The 16,981-nt window shown below is 42.9% G+C and overlaps 1 protein-coding gene across 1 annotated transcript; it reads right to left on the bottom strand.

Moving 5' to 3' along the window:
• Positions 1 to 1,778: 1,778 nt before the first annotated feature.
• On the bottom strand, positions 1,779 to 16,777 carry si:ch1073-126c3.2 (uncharacterized protein LOC555816 homolog). The gene is made up of 6 exons (XM_059946930.1): positions 16,653 to 16,777; positions 14,179 to 14,261; positions 10,250 to 10,364; positions 7,720 to 7,832; positions 2,770 to 2,884; positions 1,779 to 2,213 (listed from the first exon to the last, which is right to left on the bottom strand). The coding sequence occupies exons 1-6, from the start codon at positions 16,708 to 16,710 to the stop codon at positions 2,038 to 2,040; spliced, it is 660 nt and encodes a 219-aa protein (XP_059802913.1). The 5' UTR covers positions 16,711 to 16,777; the 3' UTR covers positions 1,779 to 2,037.
• Between the last annotated feature and the right edge of the window lie 204 nt (positions 16,778 to 16,981).

The following is a 16,981-nucleotide window of genomic DNA, read 5'->3' as shown; positions in this document are numbered from 1 at the left end:
CATAAGTCAGGTGTTTGTAAGCCTGTGGCAGGCTGTGCAACAATAACATATGTATTACGTTGTAAAATGTACCTTTCTACTTAGAATACCAAATCCTCCAGAACTACGTGGGGTGTGTTAGGAGAGATTGAAGTTGCTGGTGGATAATCACATCTCATTTATTTGTTTGGATTTTGCTGGCTGCAGAATGTGTACACCTCTCATCCTTCTCTGCACCAAATCTCATTCCTCTCACTCTCCATCAACACGTTGTATTGCTGTTCCTTTGCCTGGCTTCTAGGAGCCCTCTAACTTAATGGAAGCAGCCGCTTGCTACAGTGGCCAAGATCAGACCAATTATATCCACTTCCTTTCAACTCAGTCCTTTTATTCTCTTGCCTCCAGCACATTGATGCCGTGTAATGGATTTCAATGCCTGAAGTCAGAGAGACCCATCAACACATAGTGATTTGGATTCATAGTTGCAAGGCCCATGCAGTTATATAGACAAGTTCAGTTTGTCCATCCTGACAAAGTTGTTTCCCTGAGTAAATCCCACCCGGCCCATATTCCTCTAAACCTTTCCCATCCATATATCCTTCTGTAATGACCTACTGCTAATGTTGTCGGGCATTTCATGGAATGGTCTTTCTGTATAAGCAGGGTGTTCTCTTGGCAGTGTTTGCATTACTGTTAATGATAAGGGATGCTTAGGAATGTGTGCCATCCAATCAGGAAAGGGGAATTGGGAGAAGGTTCTAGAGAATGTTGGGGGAACAGTTTTTGTGACAAACACTGAGGCGGGTTGAACCCTTCTACGGCAGGAGGTGGCGGGAGGTGGAGAGAGAAGGAACTCGAGGGTACTGGCTGTAGAATTCGATCTGGCGGGAACGTGTAATCCAATGGAGCCCAAGCGGAGAACTTTTACCGGGAAGTGGAGAATAGGAGTCGGTGCAGCATGCACCAACACAAGAGGTACTGCAGATGCCGGAAGTCTAGAGCAATACACAAATGTATTGGAGAGCTGAGCAGGTCAGGCAGCATCTATGGATGGGAATAAACAGTTGATGAAGGGTCTTGGCACAGTGAGAAAATCAGGCAGGGATGGTTGTAGACTGCTTCAATCATTGATCAAAGGACAAGTCACAGAGGACATTCACAGACTCTGGAACAAAGTTTGATTGTTAGTTCTGGGGTGAGTGTACTGGGGAGATAGAGCAACTTCAGTCAGTTGCTTTGACAGGAGGAAATGGAATTCGCTGTTCCTGTAACTTATCATTTCAATCTCTTCGACTTTATTTTAAAGGAAAGGTGCTTCCCCCCAGAGGCAGTCAGTTGGTACTGCAGTTAATAGGCAGCAGATGCAAATAAAACTACAGATTAAAAATAGTTCTATTTTATATAAATTTCCAAAACAACGCTGATTTTTTTTTCCAGTTCTTTTATGTGCAATGCTAATATACTCAAGGAAAGTTCAAGGCTTCTGTTTAGTGAGACAACATAAATACAATTAATGACAATAGCAAATAGTACTTCGGGTCAAGCCATTGATGTAATTTTATTAATTTTATAGTCTAACAGGAAACTCAGTGATGCAATACAGCAGAAAGCATAAAACCTAAACCCGTAATGCAGGAGAAACTCAGCATTAGAATTCAGGGAAAGGTCATGATACAGAAAAAAGAGTTTGGGGAAAGGTTGGTGTTAAAGCTCGCGTAAAGCCCAGGACTGTAACAATGTGAAGCTCAGAGTTGTAATATAAGATGAATCCAGGAAAAGGTCACGCAATATAGAGTGTGATAATACTAAAGAAATACTAAAGAATTTGTAATACTAATTACAAACAGGGTGCAGCTCAGCACTGTAATGCCAGTTTGGGAATATCATGCAGTGTGAAACTCAGGTAAAGCTCAAGAGTGTCACATGGTGAAGCTTTGAGTTGTAATGTAGTTTGAGTCAGCATTGTGACATGTTGTTGAACTTTGCTGCTTTCAGTAGATCCTGAGTGTTCGTGACACAGGAGGCCTGGATTCCCGCACCACCGTGTTGGTTGGGAGGTTAATCGCCACACAATAGGCACATGGTTTTACTGTTAACCTTCCCGTCGACATTTTGCTTCACTTCCTTTCGAAAGGTTGAAATCAGGTCGGTCTCCAGGCTGTGATTGTACAGTGCATCTCGACAGCTCGTGGGGAAGTACTGAGATGGGTATGCACTTACTGCCCAAGAGCTCTCTGTGAACAGAACAAATGGATGCATGAGTTGAATTGAGCCAACTGTTGCGTGGATTCAATTCACTGTCCACAAGTCAGTCAACATGTACACTGGGGAATGTCCTGCCTCTCCGTTTTTGTGATTCACATGCATGTGAGTACTTGTCTCCATCACCCCCAATGAGTCCTGAATCCCAACAACTCTCTGAGCGAAAACAGGTCTTTCTCACACCCTCACTGGAACTTTTACTCCTTACACCCTTTGGTTTTCAACATGGGGAAGAATTCCTAATCTTTATCCTCATATCTTCACCTCACTCAGGTTGCCTCTCAGCCTCCTTCCACTGAAGGAAACCAAAATCATCTTCTCTGGTCTCTCCTCATAACTGAAACCTTCCATCTCTGGGGAACCTCCTCTGCATCCTCTCCCATGCAGTCACTAACTGTTTGAGAACTTAGCTGTGATCTGAACTACCACTCACTCCCACCTGTCCAGAGCCCTGAGAAAAGTCCTCAGTGACATTTTCAGTCAAGATCCTCCGCAACATGTCAGTGATACTAGTCTAGAGGGACCCACCTGAGCAGTCAGCCAGCCGACTCCCTCCAATGTACTGAGTTGTCCATCTATGTTCTGTTGCTTCTCCACACCTCTCATACAGTCGACTCTTCCTGAGGAACTTGAAATCAAAACCCTGTGCAGAGTAAACCCAAGTTAGTGATGTTTTATCTCCACAAGAAAACTCTCCCTCTTCTATGTGTTCATATAATGCTGTCCCGAAAGCCCTGCTCACCGGTCAAGGGAGTGGAACAGAATGTCCAGGTAACACTCGTCTCAGGCATTCGGCACTGGGTCTCTCAGGTGTGTGTGTGTGTGTGTGTGTGTGTGTGTATACACTCATCCTCTCCACATGCACGTGACTATGAACAGTATATTTGTATATGCACATAGATGTGCAAGTTCAGACAAGTATGTCTATTTTGGGTTAATTAGTCCCGGTTGATTGATTATCCATCAACTACCTAATCATTATCTCTTCACTGTTTGTGAACAGTGTTGTGTGCAATCCAATCACAATCAAGTGAAAATCTGCAGATGCTGGAAATCTATGTAACACACACACACACACAATGGTAAAGTTAAGAATAGTACGGAGGGAGTGGTTGCTGTGGGCAAGTTGACTTCCATGCTTCTCATGCTGTAACAGTGACCACATTTCAAAAGTACTTTTGCTGGCTGTGAAACACTTTGGAACATCCTGAGTACATGAACGCCTGATGTACATTCCTGACTGTACATACGGCACCTGTGAGTTCATGCGTCCCTGCTTGCTTGCGTATGTACTGGGAATCAAATACCATTGGCCGTCTTCTGATCCTAATAGTAAAAAAGTCAATCTCAAAATTCTTTCCTTGATCCTGTGACCATCTCGAGCAACTTTGAGACATGAGTAAATGACACTGAGGAGCGTCAAACAGACGCTGAGGAGACCAAAGCTGTCCTCACATCCCCATCAGCACAAATACCTCAATCATTTCAGCAGTATATCCACTACAGCACTGTACATGACCAAATATCGCTATCAATCTGGAAGTGTAAAATTCTGATAATGTACCACTCCGCTGGTACAGCTGCCCAGGTAGTGCACCACTCCAGGATTATACCTGCCAGATAGTGTACCACTCTGCTGGTATACCTGCCCAGGTGGTGTATCACTCTGCTGGTATACCTGCCCAGGTGGTGTACCACTCTGCTGGTATACCTGCCCAGGTGGTGTATCACTCTGGTGGTGGTATACCTGCCCAGGTAATTTACCTGCTTTGGTGATGCAAGCACTCCATTAGTGTGCCTGCTCTGATGCTATACCATCACGTATGAAAATCTATCCTTGCAGAAAATAACATACTTAACTAACTTGTACTCTCTATTCATGATCTTTTCCAGACTACATTCATCTTCTCAAGCATCCTAATCCCCTTCAGATAATTCCATTCATATGCACATTGCCATACACTCATCCTCTACCACATACCCTCATTCTCTATTATGCTCTCAGGACACCCAAAGGCACATTTCCTTGTATTTTCTGAAGACAGGGTGACTTCAGGGCTCCACAATCCAACCAGCTACTGATAACCTTGGTCACTGAGAAACTTCTCACCTCTATTCACCTCCCGTGAATCTTCTGCAGGTGTTCTGATGCACCAGTTTGGCTCCTGCTACGTTGAGTTTGAAAGCGTTGCAGGTTAATCAGAAACCAAGGTTATTGCAGTTGTATAGAGTCTCATTGAGAAACCTACTAGAATATGTACATTGTTGTGACCTATTCACCTATAGGCTGATAAACTTGACATAGAGGGACTGCAGATTCATTTGGCTGTTTCATTGGAAGACAGAATTGCCACAGAAGTAGAGTGGGTAAACTAGGTCTGGCTTCTTTAGAGCTCAGAAGAATAAGAAGAGATCTCATGGAAACTTACAAAGTCATTGTATGCCTGGATAGACGGGATACCAGAAAGATGTTTCCCCCAGCTGACAACTCAAAATGGGGAGGATCTTCTTCCTTGGGATGGTGGCAAGCCTTTTGAATCCTCTGCCAGGAGGTTGTGAGGGCTCAAGCACTGAGATGCTTTAGAGCAGAAATATTAATGGAATTGATCAATAAGGGGATAGTCCATATGTCATAAATATAGGAGCAGAATTAGGCTGTTCAGCCCATCAGCTTGGCTCCACCATTCAATCATTGCTGACTTTTTTTCTTGGTTTTTTTTTGTCATTTGTTCTTTTTTGTGTGTTTGGGTATTTGATGTTTTTCTTGTGTTCCACGGCGTTTCTTTGGCTGTCTGTGGGAAGATGAATCTCAGGGCTGTATACTGCTTACATACTTCAGTAGTACATTTTACTTTGAGTCTTTGAATCTTTTAGTCTTTGATTTTTAAAACTCACTCTCCCGCCTTCTAACCATAACCCTTAACCCCTGTGACAATCAAGAACCTATCAATCTCTAAGTTAAATACACTTGCCAGTGGAGCTAGAGGATGGTCTTGATGAATGGAAAGCTTGAATGGTGAGCCGGCCTTCTCCTGCTCCCATTTTTTATGCTATGATTTTTTTCTTGTTATGATAGACACAGCCTTCCATAGAGTTAAACAACAAGGAAACATCCCCTTTGGCCCGACTCCTCTATGATGACCTAGGGGCCGAACTGAGCTAGATACACTTGTGTACATTTGGCCTATATCTCTCTAAAAGTCTCCTATCCATATGCATGCTCAAATGTCATAACTGTACCATCTCTAACAGTCTGTTCCAACTTCTGGCAGGTGAACAAGGTGTGATTCTCTGCAAAGTCCACATTTATTCAAGGCTGTTGTTCAGAGACGTGTCATTGATTGGATATAGGGTAAGGCTGTCTATCTGGTGTTGATTTGAACTTGGCCAAGAGGTTTGTATGTTTCAAAGTTCAAAGTTCAAAGTAAATTTATTATTCAACTATGTATGTATTACCATATACCAGGGGTGTCAAACTCATTTTAGGTCACGGGCCGGATTGGGCAAAACGCAGCTTCATGCGGGCCGGATCAGTTGGGCGCGTGCGAACGCAGCTTTCATTGCCTCTGTTTTTTCAGCCTGTTCTCATGTGTCTCAGTCTCTGCTATAACTACAAAGTGTTTCACTTCACAAATTCCGTTTCTTATGAAGAAGACTGTTGAGCAAGCATTATTTTTATGATTGGTATTAACTTACAATCATAGGCTTCATATCGCCGGGCCATTAATAATTAAAATAATAGATCTATCTAAAATGATCTCGCGGGCCGGATATAATTGTGCGCCGGGCCGGATATGGCCTGTGGGCCTTGAGTTTGACACCTATGCCATATACTAAAATTTTCTTGCAGATATTTCCAGGAAAGAAAAGAAATACAACCAAATTTATATTTTAAATCTGTATGTAAGCAGACAAAGACTGATAAACAAATAATGTGCAAAAGGTGAGAAGAGATGAAGTAAGAAGGGAAGGGAAGATTCAATGAGATCACTTCTTGTTTTTCTGCAACCTAAAGAATACAGACTCAGTCTATTCAACCTTCCCTTCTCACTTCTCTCTCCCTCTCCCCTTTCACTCAACTATGGAAAGAGGGAGTCAACCATTCTCCTCCTCACTGACTAATTCAATTAGCCGTTCCTCTAGGAAAGTGTGCACCTATGAAAACTAGGAGACCTCAGGTTCCAAATGCTTATTTGGATCTGTGATTGGTAGAAAACAACGTTCAAAAATACCAACCAAAATGTGAGACAGTGATGTGTGCTCTGACCCAGCTGTAAACACATGACCTCCTGAGAGAGGCAGAGGAAGCTGTGGGGACTGGAGATCCAAATGTGAGCACAGCCATAGCCTATTCTAACAAACCTTGATTTGCTGTCTTTCACTCTCTGACTTGACTCCAATCACTTCTAACTCTTCAGTTGTTCAGTTGTAAGGTCTGCATGATTATAAAGCAAGCATTCTAGTTATGGGAGCCTGGCCTGAATCCATAGGAGACATTATTCCCATCGTGTACTCTTTCCTCTGATTCTCAATAACAAATGTAGACAGCTACATTTATATAGAACTTTTCACCATCTCACTGCTCCCAAGGTACTTTTTTGATAAGTAAAGCCAGAAATGAACTGCCAGAGGAAGTGATTGGGGCAGGTACAATAACTATATTTGAAAGGCATTTGGACAGGTAAATGGATAGGAAAGGTTTAGAGTGGAATGCTCTAAATGCAGGCCAATGGGACGGGCTTAGGTGAGAATCTTGGTCAGCACGGCCCAGTTGGGCTGACGGGCCTGTTTCTATGCAGTTAACTCTATGACTTCATGTAAGACTTGAGATAGGATGGGACAGTGGCCCAGTTCATAGAGCTGCTGCCTCAGCTCAAAAGACCCAGGCTCCAGCCTGACACTGGGCACTGCCTGTGTGGAGTTTGCACACCCTCCTCATGACCACATGGATTTCCTCCCATGTCCTAAAGATGTACTGGTTGTAGGTAATTGGTTGTGTAAATTTCCCCCAGTGTGTGAATTTGGAGGCCGTTGATAAGAATGTTGGGAGAATAAAATGGCATTAATGTCTGGCTTGTTCGGAATCAGGTTTATATCACTGGTATATGTTATGACAATTTGTTAAATGGGTATTTAATGGTTGCTGTAGACTCATCTGTCTGGAAGTCCTGTTTCTGAGTTTGGATGACTCTAAAGATTACTCACAAAGTCAATCTAACTGAGTACCTTTTATGACTCTGATCTGAGGGAATTCTTCCTGAAGTAGCATTAACTTCCCTCCATACTGCTGAGCTTTTACACCACTCACTCGCAGTAACACACATTCAGGAGCAGAGGTTACACGTGAAGGTCTCACTGAGCAAGGTGACAACCGTGATCTGTGGAGCTGTACCCCATCACCGGCACCAGAGAGAGAGGAGGGATGAATGTCGAGACATTCATGAAGGCAACTAAAATCCAACACTCGCCGTGACATACCTTGTTACACATTGGCTTGCAATAGCGTGTCTTGTTCATGGTGAGACATAACAGGCCCCCATTTACGGGGACAATGGGGAGGCTGCAGTCGTTGGGGATGACAGTTTGACAGGCTTTAAGAAAAGAACAAATATAGGAGCAAAACCAGCATTCACAATCTCAGAATCTAAAAGAAGGAATTCTGTGCCAAATTACAGTTAAACTCTGATAATCCACTATCCAATTAGGGATTTTTGGTTCAGCATTTTCCCATCTCTCATTAATCTCACTGGGGCCCTGGTTCCCAAGGCCCTATTAACCTCTCAGGACATTGTTTCCTGCACTCTTTAAATACACTGGGCCTATTTCCTGTACTTTTAATCTCAGCAGGACCTCACTAACGTTATTTTATATTCAGTCAAGGGATGTGAGACAGCATTTGATTGCCCATACCTAGTTGCCCATGAAAGCAATGGTGAGCTGCCTTCTGTTGCAGTCCTGTGGTGCAGAAGAGTGTGCCAGGAATGTGACCTTCCAAGCCAGGAAGTATTAATTCCCATGCACCCTGTAATCGCAGCACAGCCATGGTTCCTGCACTCTCATTGACATCACAAGGGTCCTGTTTCCCACTCCCTTTACGTTCAATTATTTTAGCACTTATCATTTGAAAAGGAGTGAATTGAAAGTGTTTTAAAGTACCAATCAGTGTAATATCCAAAGTTGTGGAAAACCTGCAGTCCAGAACCACAAACATCACAAGGACACTGGCCTATTAGAGTTGCTTTGTACTCTGCCGTCTCAAGATACGGTAAATATGCCAAAACATGAAGCAAAAGGCAAAAAAAGAAACAAAGAATGCGGGTGTTTGAAATTCGAAATGAAACCGTGAATGCCGGGAGCACTCAGCAGGACAGACAGCCCCGTGAGGAGAGAAGCAGTTAACGTTTTCCGTCAAGCATTCTTTTGCCTGATTTGGAAAATTGAGAAGATAAATGTCAAGGAAGGATCAACCAAGGAGAGGGGATCTACATGACAGGTGGCAGGAATTGTCAAAGTACAATTAAAGTAAAGTCAACAGGTTGTTGAAATAAAACAGTACAGGAACAATCTGAAACTTAACAATTTGAGACCAAAGTACATCTACAGCTTTGGAGAAACAGGTGTCTACCTACAATTATTTAGTGTAAAGTTCCACAGATTGTAACAAACCTAGTTGGAAGATGCATACTGTTCCTTGAGTTCATGCTGGAACAATATGGGAACTTGAAGGTGGAGGGGTCAAGTTGGAAATGGTACAGGGAATGAATGTAAGGATGATTGGAAACTCTGGTCTCTCTTGAGAATTGAATGGGGGTGTTCTGCTAAGCAGTTCCATGATCTGTGTCTGTTTTCTTGAAAGTAGAGGAGACAACATTGTGATTTCTGGACTGAGGTGAGGGAGGGAAGAAGCAAAGGGCAGGTGTTGCACCTGTCAGAGTTGCATGGAAAAGTGGTGTGAGAAGACAGAGAAGACAAGAGAAGACATGAGAAGCTCAAGATGCAATGGATATGTCAGAATGTCGAAAGGGAAGAGAAGACAAGATGTACCTGATGATTGAATCTTGTTGGGATTATGGAAATTATGATTGGCTGAATGTGGAGGGTGGGGCTGGAAAGTGAAGATAAAGGAAAAACTATCTGTGTCCCAGCTAGGAGAGGGATTGAGAGCAGAATAAAGGACATGGAGATGATGAGATGAAAAGTCCTTTTGGTGATGGTAGAGAGAAAAGCATTGTGATGAAGAAAGGAAAACACCAGTATGCAAAGTTTAATCAGAACAGGCACAATGGAAAGGCTGGGAAGGACAAAGGACAAGCAATGGGAGTCTATGGGCCTCTGATGGATGCTCTCCTTGGTATGATCTAGAGCTTTTTCCACAAAGGCCTGCAGATTCCATGGCTTGGTTGACAAAGGTGAACAGGAGAAGAAAGGGGCAAAGGTTTTGTGACCAGCGTAATCTACTTTGTACCTGGCTACATTAGCGATTCTGTCCCTCTTGAAATGATCTGCAAAATGAGGTAGAGTGACAAGGATGGAGCTGACAGCTCTCACCAAAACATCTGCTCCACCACCAGGCTCACACTGTGACACTCGCTGTACTGGAAAGGCTGTGGGACCAGTTCCTGGCCTAACCTCACAATGTGATCATTCCATATTGGTCTGCTCTAGCACCATTCCTGCAAAAGAGCAGAATATTTTGCTGTTTGGCTGTGGTATGGACAACTTGTGAAATTATTGCATTGGCTCTCACCTCACCTCTCACCTCATTGCCTGGTTTTGATTCAAAAGATAAATGAGAAGCACAGAACTTACATGGCAAGTTCAACCCATGCTCCCATTAAGTTGCTGTTCCAAAATGATGTTGGGTGCTCTGATCTTGATACAATATGAAAAGGTTGGCCCATCCCACCTAATCAAATGCACTGAGAAAGGAGGGACGTAGGTGCAGGTAGCAGTGGGATGGATCACCAAGGTTCAGAAACCGTGATTCCGTGGAAGCCAGTGTTAGTACCTTTCCTATGGATAGACCTCACGTTGTCAGCAGCAGTCTGCAACAGTCTATAGAGTTCACTGTGCTCCGTGGCATTCAACTTGTTGACCACCTGCTCCGTACAGTTAACGTATTCCTGTGGAGGGAACAAGAAACAGTGCTAGACATAGAGCCTCTCCCTCTCACCATCAGAGACCTGAGTTTGACTTTGACCACCTTAGAAACTGTCTGTGTGGAGTTTACATGTTCTTTGTGTGATGGCCTGGGTTTCATTTTTGTGTTCTAGTTTCCTCCAAAGATATGTGGGTTGGTAGGCTAATTGGCTTGTAAATTGCATGTGCATAGTAGAAACTGGTAGGATGTTAATGAGAATATTGGGGGAGAGTGGGTGGAGAAGAAAAATGGGATTAATGTATTATTAGTGTAAATGGGTGGTTGATGACAAGTCAAAATTCCTCTGTTTTTCTTCTATCTTTCTGTGATTCTATGACCAATTACTAAAATACTTGCATTAACTTCTTTTCTTTCCCTGCATAGTTGTCTGGATATCAGAACTGTTCACTGAGTCATAAAGCGCAGAAACAGGCCATTCAATCCATTGAGTTAATGCTAGCCATCAATAATCTATTCACACAAATCCAACATTGATCATTAGGAGAACGTGCAAACTCCACACTGAATCTTGGTCTCTGGTGCAGACGGGCACCAATTCTATTTGCTTTTTCACTGTGCTGCCCGTTTTGTCTAGGTAATGCTGCATGAATTCAAATTTGTGCAGAGATTAAGAGGTGAAATTCTTTCAATCAATAGAGAGATTCAGGATATAATGAATATTTTATGCATGTTACATAAAAGATAGAGTTTCGGAAAATTAATCAGAGCTAGGGAGTAGAGTCAGAAGGACTTTTTTGGACTACATGGGGTTTGTATATTTGCTCCGTTGGAAGAGTGACAATTCTCCAATTTCTCCATGAGTCAATAATTAACAATCAACTACGATGATTGAAATGTGCTAAGAATGGACAGGTTAAAATTCTATCCTGCATCACCAGGGATTAGGATTTTGGGGAAAATGAGTCCATTATTGTCTGAAATGAATTTTGTTATTGAGGGTGGAATATATCCAATTCTGATCATCAGAGGAACAAGTGGAGGCTATTTGGTCCCTCAAAAGTATTCCATCAGTTAGATCAATGCTGGCTGATTTTCACCATCTATGCTCAGTTTACAAGCATAGATTTTCAGATGATCCTAAAAATCCTTGCATGGAAAATCTAATAATATTGACTTTCAATATTTTCATTGAGGCTGAAATTCAACAGCTGACGGGGATCATGAATCTATAGACATCCCAAAGGACGTTCGGGTAGTAAGGACATGCATCTATCCATTGACCACCAATGGTCAATTGGTCAATTGGCTCATGGTGAGATGGTTCAATGCTGTAGGCTGAGAATTGGGTGACCTCAGCAACTTGATTTATTTAACTCTTAGCCTCCTACTTCCTGAAGGAATTCATGATGCAGAGAGATGTTGGCAAGTGCCTCAGGGTGGTTGTGAGCAACGTGCTAATATACTTCAGGAGGGTCCCGCATGGGGAAGTGGGGCATTGTGGTGGAAAATAGAACATTTGATAACAGACCAGGAGGGTGCTGTGTGGTGAAGTGGGCAATTGTGATGGAATGTTTGAAAAATTTATGTGGAGATCCTTGTTGTCTTGTAACTGAAGTTAAAAATGGAGTTGTTCAGGCCCTTGCACTTTCCTCTTGCTCTTACTCTTCATCCGTTCTCTTACCCTGATAGAGAAACGATAACTGCTTCTCCTCCTGATCCAGATAATTTTGAGTCAGGATCACTGAGCATATCAGACTGTGATCAGCATATTCACTGGACTGAGCAATTTTAAACAATGCCCCTTTCGGCTGCCTATGTTGGTGACCCAACCGATGGACAACTTGTGTTGTATCCATGCCAGGTTATGAGAAGCCTCTTGCTGCACCTTTATGGCTACAAGGTGGCTTTGTAGTCTGGATCTGGACTGAATTTGACCAAACATTTCTTTGGGGTGAATGCAAGAAGGATGTGACTAGTTTAGATGGGGTGCTGAATAAATTTGCAAACATAGTGGCATAGAAAATCAAAGTATGAGTAGTCCATTTGGCCCTTCAAATCATTTTCAGTGGGAGTATGGCAGTTCCTCTTTCTCAGTACCATACTGCTGCTCTCTCCTCAAACCCCTTGATATCTTTTGTTTTGAGAAATTAATTAGTCTCCTTAAACAGATACAGAGTCTCGGCCTCACATCCTCCTGTAGCAGGGAATTCCTCATGCTCTCCAGTCTTTGAGTGAAGAAATCTCTCCACATACTATGTAAGCTGCAACTGTGACCAGTCACTCTGAACCTCTAGCTAGGGAAGCTATCTCAATAAAATCCCTATGCAAAGCTTCATGCACATTTAGTAAGTTAGGGCCCACCTCATTCTTCTCGAGTTCCTGTGTAAAAAGCTTGCATTATACTTCTTCCTGCTCATCTCATAGCCTTGTTTTCTAGCATTTGAGATTTCCACCCTGGGAGAAAGTCTCTGACTGCCTACCCTATCTATTGACATGTTCTTGAAAAAATTAATTGCAGGGATATAGAGAAGGGATATAGGATTATCAGGTTTGCTTTTACAAAACACTGATATAGCTTTGATGGGCTGAATGGCTTCCACCAAGCAGGACCAGTTCCTGTATTCTGTGGCCTTGCATGGCATTTATTGTCTGTCCTTACATGTCCTTGAAAATGTCGGAATGAGCTGCCTTCTTGAACCATTCCAGTCATGTTGAACGTACTCATGAAGTAGGACTTCAGGACTTCAGGACTTACACTCAGAATTCATGACTTTTAAAAAATTATTCAAGGGATGTGGGTTTCACGGGGTGAGACAGCTCTTGATGGCCCATTGTTTGAGAAAGTGGTGGTGAGATGTTTTCCTGGATGACTTCAGTTCTTGAGGTGTGGATATACCCACAGGGCTGTAAAAGTGTGGGTTCCAGGAACTTAACCCAGTGATGGCAAAGGAATGTCAAGATATTTCTAAATCAGGCAACTTCCATCAGAGTTTGAGGGTTTGGCAGGGAAAATTCCAGCAAGGAGATGATGGGTAAGATATAATGGAGAGTTTCAAAGCCAAAGGAAGCCTTGAGCAAGTAAACAAGAACTACCAGTTGGGAAAAAGGAGTAGAGCAGCAGATTGATGATGCTGGCCAAGACTAATATGGACCCTGGAAGCTGAGGTAGTGGCAGAAACTGTTCCATGGAGTCAGAACGAGAAGAAATTTACATCTAGAAACATTGGTACCAGAAAGACCCTGATGTCAGAGACAGACACAAGACCATGATTTTCACTAATGCAAAATAAATCAAACTGCGGAGCTCTGGTTTCCAGTTCTGAGGAAGAGTCACTAACTTGACATGTTGACTGGTTTCTCTTTCCATAGATGCTGATTGACTGGCGGTGTTTCTGTTGTTTCATGACCTTTGTTATTCAGTGATTAGCACCACACAGTGATCAATGTTGTTTAGGGAACTTCAGATCAGAATCACTTTGTTTATGAATGAAGTGTCATGGTACATAAAGTATTTATATTCTGGGCAATGGAAGACCACTCCTGAGGCTATTAGTAGGTCCATGGGTCCTCTCAGAGTAGCATACCCTAACACAGCAGGACTGCAGGTAGAGTGAAGGAGACAGAGCCCAACCTCAACCAATATGGAGGTGAAAAACCATGTGTTTCATATTAGCTCCTCAGTTCTACCTGCTGAATCTGTGCTGCTACAAGGCTCCCAATGATACTTAATGGTGCGGTCTGATGACTCAGCTCCAGCATCCAATGCCTGAACCATCGTTTTGCTCTGTCTGATTGAGGAATCTAATCAGTGATCAATGTGCTAATAAAACTCTTACCTGTAGGCTGTTGACAAAACTTTGATAGCTGTCAGGGTTAGTAACATTTTCACAAGTGCCAGTGTCTTCCTTTATACATAGACCTAAAGCAAAAAAGATATTTAATCAAAACTTTCCAAAGTAAACTCAGGATACTTTCAATTCTTGCGTATGCATGGTATACACTGTATACTTAGTGCATTACATGCCACAGCCATAATATTTAATAGACTGAGCCTGTATCTTCTATACAGGGGTTCCCAACCTTCTTTATCCCATTGACCCCTACCATTAACCGAAGGGTCTGTGGACACCAGGGTGGGGACCGCTCCACTATAAAATATACTACACCTGTCCCAGTTACAGAGCAAAGAAAGAGGAATCTGCATTTCCTGTTCCCTTCCATCCTATCTATCATACTGTACAGCAAGTTAATTTTTTTTGAAGTCTAGTCACAGAGTCATAGGTGCGCTAGGCATGGAGCAAAGCTAGGCATAGAGGCTGTTCCATGCTGAACAAAATGCCCTTCTGAGCCAGCCCCATTTGTCTGCCTTTGGCTCATATCCCTCTAAAGATTTCCTATCCTTGTGTCTGTCCAAGCAACTTTTAAAAGTTGCTTTTAAACTCAAGTCTCCAGACTTGTACCTCAAAGCTGTGGGGGTTGAAGGGTTGATTGTGTACTGTAAACTGGTGTAGGTGGGTGACGTTTGGGTGGAGTTAAAGGAAAAGTGGGTAGAATTGGTTTCATGGAAAATTAGTGGAGGAATGGCATTGCACTGTGGGATGGCATGTACCCAGTGGGCTAAAGTGGCTTCCTTCTGTCTTGTAAGAAAAGATGGATATAACTTATCCAAAAGAGAGAAACATAAAAATGCTTCATTACCAAAACTTCGGTTAGATTGGCCATTAGAGTGGCTATACATTCGTCTGCCTTGTGTGGTGTCCAGCAGTGACACCCTGCTGTGCACAAAAAATCCACCTTAGTTTTACACACACACACACACACACACACACACACACACACACACACACACACACACACACACACACACACACACACACACACACACACACACACACACACACACACATTGTGCTTGAGGTTTAGTCCAGGACATAAAGGAAGGGAATGTCAACAGAAGGAAGTACATTGAGAGATTGAATCATTTGGAGGGATGGAGTGGGACACTGGGGTATGATTCGGGATTGGTTGTTGTGGTCATTTGTGAAGAGAGTGGGATTGGAGATGCAAGTATCATCCCAGTAACATAGGAAGGAGGGTAATTTTGTGTCAGGACAATGTTTACCAAATTTATCTTGTTTAATGGGCAGAATTATAATGGTGAACATCAACCAAAAGACAGAGTATTAATGATGATGATATTAAAATGCTCAGAAGGATAGCTCATTGAGATCTCCTTTAACTAATGCCAGAATAACGCTGCCTTTGTGACCTGTAATGTGTTTTTCCCAGGGCTCCATGCTCAAGTGAATTCAGGGTGAACGCCAAACATTGGGTGGTCTCAACGTCCGTGCCCAGCATCCTGGGGTCGATAATGCATAACTAACACCAACGTGGAACAACATTTCAAAAGGGTGCAGCTCATGCCCTAAGTAAGGTTCTGCTGCTCCATGGTGATCAGCTTTGAGTTCAAGTCCTTTGGTGAAGCAGTGCAGCGCTACACTTACCCGTGGTCAGGTATCAAGAGGGTGTGGGTTTAAGGTGAGGTCAAGGAGTTTTAAAGGGGATCTAAGGGGTACATTTTTCATACGGTGTTTCATTTCTGGAACTCACTGCCAGAGGAGGTGGTGGGGTCAGATACAATCACTATGTCGAAGAGGCATTTAGATTTATAGTTAAACATATAACATATTGAAGGATATAGACACAACGTACTTAAGTGCAATTAGTGTCGATGGGCACAAAGTTTGGCATGGATGAGATAGGCTGAAATGCCTGCATCCATGCTATAAAATTCTGTGACACAGTTGCTGGGCTCAACCCATTGACAGTGAAGCAGCTGCTGGAAAGTGCTGCATCCTATACAATCAATTGCTTTTTGTTCAATTTCAACCTGCTCCTCACAACTTTTAACCACTTTAACCATTATTTCTCAATCTGCTGCCTAATTCCCTTGGGATTGTGCTTGTTACTGAGAAAGCTAAAACCTCTGAATAGCAATGCACTAGAACTGTGCTGGAAATCCAAAGGAACGCACATGAAATGCTGGAGGAACTCAGCAAGTCAGGCAGCAACTATGGAAATAGATAAACAGCGACGTTCTGGGCCGAGGCCTTACTTCAGGACTGGAAAGGAAGTGGGAAAATGCCAGAATAAAATGGTGGGGGGAGAGAACGAAGAATAGTTCTGATTACAACTGTTTGGATAATGTTTGCACTCACATTTTCCGGGGGCTTCACCCCATCTTCCCCACTTTTCCTTACACTCCTTGTGGCAAGGCAATTTGCAGAGACCCAATTTAAATGTACTGTACCTGGCACAAGAATCCAGATGAAGCCAACCAGTCTGAGAACAGTCAGTGTGTGAGCCATGTCCACTTGCCTGAGTCCTGTTCATTGACCCTGACTTGTTCTGGGGCGGTCGTTGATATTATGTAATGCTGAGAGAAGGAGGACAGGCAAAGCAAAGAAACTGTTAATCATTAAGTGGAATGACAAATCCCTCCAACAATTGATTGCTTGATGCCAGAAAGTCCATGCAATCTTTGTATTTGGAGAGGAGATTTTTACTTCTAAAAGATCACACACATTCTTAAAGAGCAGAGGTCTGCCCTGGAGGAGCTGGCCAAGCCGGGGAAGTGCA

This window comes from Hypanus sabinus, chromosome 21 (assembly GCF_030144855.1).
Source record: "Hypanus sabinus isolate sHypSab1 chromosome 21, sHypSab1.hap1, whole genome shotgun sequence".
Lineage (NCBI taxonomy): Eukaryota > Metazoa > Chordata > Chondrichthyes > Myliobatiformes > Dasyatidae > Hypanus > Hypanus sabinus.
The sequence above is the reverse complement of the archived record's forward strand: the minus strand, read 5'-3'. Positions and strand labels throughout refer to the sequence as shown.